This window comes from Hevea brasiliensis, unplaced genomic scaffold, assembly GCF_030052815.1.
Source record: "Hevea brasiliensis isolate MT/VB/25A 57/8 unplaced genomic scaffold, ASM3005281v1 Scaf540, whole genome shotgun sequence".
In the NCBI taxonomy this organism is placed as follows: Eukaryota; Viridiplantae; Streptophyta; class Magnoliopsida; order Malpighiales; family Euphorbiaceae; genus Hevea; species Hevea brasiliensis.
Genome location: NW_026615074.1, coordinates 55 through 5,498, shown reverse-complemented (window position 1 = coordinate 5,498; position 5,444 = coordinate 55). Strand labels below are relative to the sequence as shown.

The window sequence follows — 5,444 nt, the reverse complement described above, 5'->3', positions numbered from 1 at the left end:
CAGTAAATTAACAACAACAAAGTATAGTTATTATGTAATGGTGAATTATTCTGTTATAAAAAATTTAAAAGAGTATATTTTTACAAAAATTGTTATGATACATGCAAAATAAGGGGACTAGTTTATATGGTGAGCTATGGCCTATTGAAGGCAAAGTATTAATGTAATAATTAAACGATAAAGTTTAGAAATTATAAGGATCGGAGTTAACTACTTGGAAATCCTAATAAAAATCAAGTCACTACAACAAATATTAAAATTGGCAGCAATATTAATTTCATTACCTATAAAGATAACATACAAAAACAATATGAACAATTGTTGTTAAATAGTACATAAAAAAAGATATTAAAATAATTATTGTTTTTATTAAAAAATTTTTGCAACAAGAGTTATTGCTGCTAATAACCTTTTTTTTTTTTTTTTTCAGTAACCACAATTTTATTATAAAATATATATGGCCACAATTTTATAGCAGCAATATGTATCGGTTCAAATATTATTGTTATAAACTTGTGTCAGCAATTTTATATATTTGACAATAAAAATCATTAGTACTAAATTTAACATTTCTTGTATTGAGGGCTAATACTAGTCTTTTACCTTTTCAATTTTAATATCGTTACACTCAATCATTACTAAGTGTGATTTCTAATTATTGCAAGGTTTCTATAGGTAGTGTTTCAATGAAGATTGAGGGTTTCTTATGTCCCTATTAATTAGATATGAAGATAACTCAGTTATTTACTCGTTTGGTCATGTAGTAACTAGTTAGGTCATGTAAATGAGCATGAGCATGTACTATTGTATTTATTCAAGAACATTTTTATATGTATAATTTTAAGAGCAATATTTAAAGTTTGTCATAGTTTTTAAGGACTTCAACCAAGTTAGAGAAGAGTTGTTTAATTGTGTTTTGTGATACATGAATAAAGTTTAAAGATATTGTATTGAAATCATTCTACTGCTAAAATGATGAATTGTGAGTCATTAAAAAAAATTATTATTTGGATACTTCACAAGTGAATTAGAACTTATTTATAGAGAAAATTCTGCCAAACTTCAGGTAAAATTTTAGAGTAATAATTTAGGAAGCTAATGTCTAAACAGATGAGTGATTGATAAGATACACTCCAAAAATGAAATTATTTATGCATTAATAGGAATGAACAGTGATATGAAGAAATGGGCGTTACATTATTTAAGATATTAGTAGCAACAATTGAAAAGAATTTTAATGTAAAAAAAAAAAAAACTTAGGCTTAGTTGATCTAGATTTAAAAAATATATTTTATCCATTATAGAAAATACACTCATAATTTTTAAAAATAGTCTAAAAATAAATTTAAGACATGGTAAATTGAGGATGGGGTGATGTTGATGTTGCAATATAGAACAAGAATTTCACTAAATCTTAGTTAAAGTAAAACATGAATGAGAGAGTGAAAGAAATAAGGTTACTTTTGGCACAACATAATACAATAGAATGTAATCAATCATGTAATAGAATCAAAGTTATAATATAATATAATGTAGTAAGCATTATATTACTTTGTTTGGAAGAACAAAAATGTAATGCAATTACCATTACAATATCGTGTTTATATATATATATATAATTTTAATTTAAATTATTAATATTTTCTCTATTACCACTGCCCACTACCACCACCACCAAATGGTGGTAGTGATAGCCAAGTGGTGATGGTGCCGATGGCTGAGTAGTGGTGGTGGTGACGATGGTAGCTAAGTGGTGGTGGTAATGCTGATGTTATTAAGGTGGTGGCGGCGATGGTGATAATAGGGTGGGGGTGGGGGTTATGGCAGTGGTAGTGGCAATGACAATGAGTGGTGGTAGCAATGGCTAAGTGATGATGGGGTGTTAATGGTGATGGTATCTATGACGATGGTTAGATAGTAATAGTGGTGAAGGTGACAATAAATAAATAAATAATTCAAAATAAGAAATCATGATTACATCTATTTTTTGTATATAATAATAATTACATGACTTAAAGTGTAATTAATGACATATGTAATTATTATTTTATTATATATATATTTTTTTGTTATTAAATATAGTAATGATGTAATGTAATTCCGATTGTATTACACTTTTAATTACTTGATATTAAATATGACTCTAATTTCGAGTCACCTACATAGGTCAACTCAAATCCCTTATTTTTATTTGGACTTGACTAGGTATACAAAAAAATGTTTACAAAAATTGTACAAATGAGATAAAATGTCATTTTTGCCCTTAAACCATTTAGGCTCCAAATTTATTTATTTTCCCTCTAAAATCTTTTTCCTCCAAAATCCAACCAATCATTGCCTTCATTTTTTTTTATCAATCAGCTTTCACCAATGTTTCAACTAATCACATTGTACCAAAACTTCAACTAATCATATTGCACCAAACCTTTAACCAATCAATAGTTTTCACCAATCTCTCAACCAATAATATTCCACCAAAAATTCAACTAATCATGTCTAACCCTTCCAAAAATTGAAACGATCATAGTCTTTTTCATAATTTCCCATCCAAATCATATTTTCATCTCTTAGAAAAAAAATATATTTCCTTCATCTATAGTTTAGGGTAGAATGAAAATTATCAATCTTCTTCTACTCTAATAAACATACCAATACTGTCCAAGATTTTGTGTTATAGTGGGTAAATCTTATAGTATTGATTAAGGGTAATGGAGGTTGAAAATGAGAGAAGACGGAGAGAGCTGTATGATACATTAGGGATTAGAGACGATGATAGCTTGTTCGATGAAAACTCTCTTAGCGATGAACCTTCCAATGGCGCACCTTCCCATGGTTATGACGAAGGCCCGGTTAAAGAATCTCAGTCAGGCAGCGATGGTCAATGTTCAAATGTTCATGAGGATGAAATTCCTTACAATGTGGAGGAAGGTCCAAAAACTGGGATGCATTTTCTAACTATGGATGATTTGGTTAATTTCTACAAGCATCATGCCAGATTGAAAGGATTTTCAATTGTGATAAGATCGTCTCCTAAAGGCAACAGTTCAGTTCCCAAATATGTGCTAATCACCTGTGACAAGGAAAGTAAACCATATAGTGGTAAATCAACCAAGAGGGTGAATTGTTCAGCGAGAATAAATGCTTCTTTGAAAGAAAATGGCTTATGGGTTGTTGGACGAGTCGTAACTGACCATATCCACCAATTAGATCCATCTATGTCAAGGTTTATGACTCATCACAGAGGTTTATCTAATGTTGTGAAAAGATCATTAGAGGCCAATGATATAGCTGGAATAAGGCCTTCTAAGAGCATTAGATTGCTAGAAGTACAATTTTGGTGGTCCAAAAAAGATGGGATGTTTGCCTAAAGACTACAGAAATTTTATTAATAGTAGGAGAAGGTTACGACTAGATGATGGAGATGCAGAGTCCATCCGAAAGCTCTTTTGCATATTACAAGTAATAGAAAGTAGTTTCTTCTATGCGATCGATGTTGATTGGGAATGCAGGTTTAGAAACATGTTATGGATTCATCCACAGGGTAGAGCTGCATATGAGAAATTCCATGATATTATATGCTTTAACACAACTTACCTTGTGAACCGATATCGGATGCCTTTTTGCAATATTTGTTGGTGTTAATTACCATGGCCAATCTATTCTGTTAGGTTGTGCCTTATTGTCCCATGAGGATGTAGAGACTTTTAAGTGGGTGTTCTCAACTTGGCTTTCAGCAATGGTAGACATTCATCCCCATGCGATTCTCACTGATCAATGCGAAAGTATCAGGGCTGCTATCAGGGAAGTCATGCCTGAAACAAGGCACAGATTCTGCTTATGGCATATACTTAGCAAAGTATCAGAGAAGTTTAAGGGTGTGGAAGATTTTACAAAAGCAACCAATGAGTTTAAGGCTTTAATATTCGATAGTCTAATGATTGAGATGTTTGAAACAAATTGGAATAATTTCTTGACGAAGTATGTACTAGAAAATAATGAATGGTTGATGAAGCTTTATTTTGAAAGGGAGAATTGGGTACCCATCTATTAGGTACCGGTATATCTCAAACACATGTTCTGGGCTGGAATGATGTCTACTCAAAGAAGCGAGGGCATGCATGCTTACTTTGATGGTTATGTTAACTCAAAAAGCACATTGAAGCAATTCGTCGAACAATATGAGATGGCCATACGTGGGAAGAATGAGAAGGAGTTGCTTTCAGAGTTCATATCGAAAAATAGGGTTGTTAACTACATATCTCCATTTGGATGGGAAAGAAAATTTCAACATGCCTTCACTCATGCAATGTTCAAGTTGATTCAAGAGCAGGTTAAGCGCTTGTGGTATTGCGATGTGAATCCACCAAATGAGGATGAAGAGAGCAATGAGCATGGCACGGAGAGATACAATATATTGGAGGGGTGCATAATCAATGATTGGTACCACAAGGAGTTTGTCTACAGGGTTGAGCATAGAGAAAATGAGCAATATTTCAACTGCAATTGCAAAAGTTTTGATTCAAGTGGGATACTTTGCTGCCACATTTTGAAAGTGATAGTTACAAAAGGCATCGAGGTAATAAATGAATGATATTTATTTAGGAGGTGGAGAAAAGATGTGCACCGTCCATATATTAAAAGGTTTTTTGCTGGAGGCTATCCAATGATGACAGAGGTATACAAGAAATACCATGAACTTGAGGGAGATTTTGCACAAACAACTGACTTTATTATTGGCAATATGCAGAAGATGGAGTATGTTAAGAGGCAACTTCGAGCTTTGTAAGTGAATTTATTAGAATGGAATGATGGATTATTAGCCTCTGTAGTAGGCTTAGAAAATGTTGGCATTACAAATTCAGATAGTTCAGTTGCTATTTTGAATCCAAATGAGGCTTGTAACACCCTCCCTGTAGCAATTCCATACATTCTACTGTTCCAGTGACCGGTGTCGGTCCGGACAGTTAGAACGTTCGAAAAAATATTTAAACTAAAGTGAGAAACCATAATTAACTCAAATATTAATAAGAAAAATTTAGGAAAAATTTTAGAAATAAAATACAACCAAGTTAAATGAGCCGGTGCCCTAGCGATGGATAACCCAGTGAGAAGTTACGGTTCTCGCAACTAGGAGCCCTAGACCCGAGAAAAAAATTCATAAAATAATTTTTGAGACTCCAGAGAAGAGTCATTGAGGGTTCTATGGCATTAGAATGCCAAGAAAATGCTTAGAAAATTTTTCAATTGTTACAGACAATTTTAGTCTGTTAAGCCAAACGGAGGGCATTTTGGTCATTTCGCCTTCAGAGGTGATTTTGGGCCGACTTGTCCAGTTAAGTAAATAATTATCATGATACAAAATGTGAATAAATATTGCTAAAAATTAAATTGCAAATGAGTAGAAAAAAAAAAAAGAAAAGAAATGAAAGTAAATAGGATTTATT

At 32.3% G+C, this 5,444-nt stretch overlaps 1 protein-coding gene across 1 annotated transcript; it reads left to right on the top strand.

Moving 5' to 3' along the window:
- Nucleotides 1-2,708: 2,708 nt before the first annotated feature.
- Nucleotides 2,709-4,782, top strand: LOC110642632 (protein FAR1-RELATED SEQUENCE 5-like; the record flags this gene model as incomplete). The annotated part of the gene is made up of 5 exons (XM_058142553.1): nucleotides 2,709-3,358; nucleotides 3,510-3,631; nucleotides 3,735-3,978; nucleotides 4,153-4,576; nucleotides 4,748-4,782. Coding segments are annotated over exons 1-5 (1,475 nt in total), but the record flags the coding sequence as incomplete, so codon positions are not given.
- Between the last annotated feature and the right edge of the window lie 662 nt (nucleotides 4,783-5,444).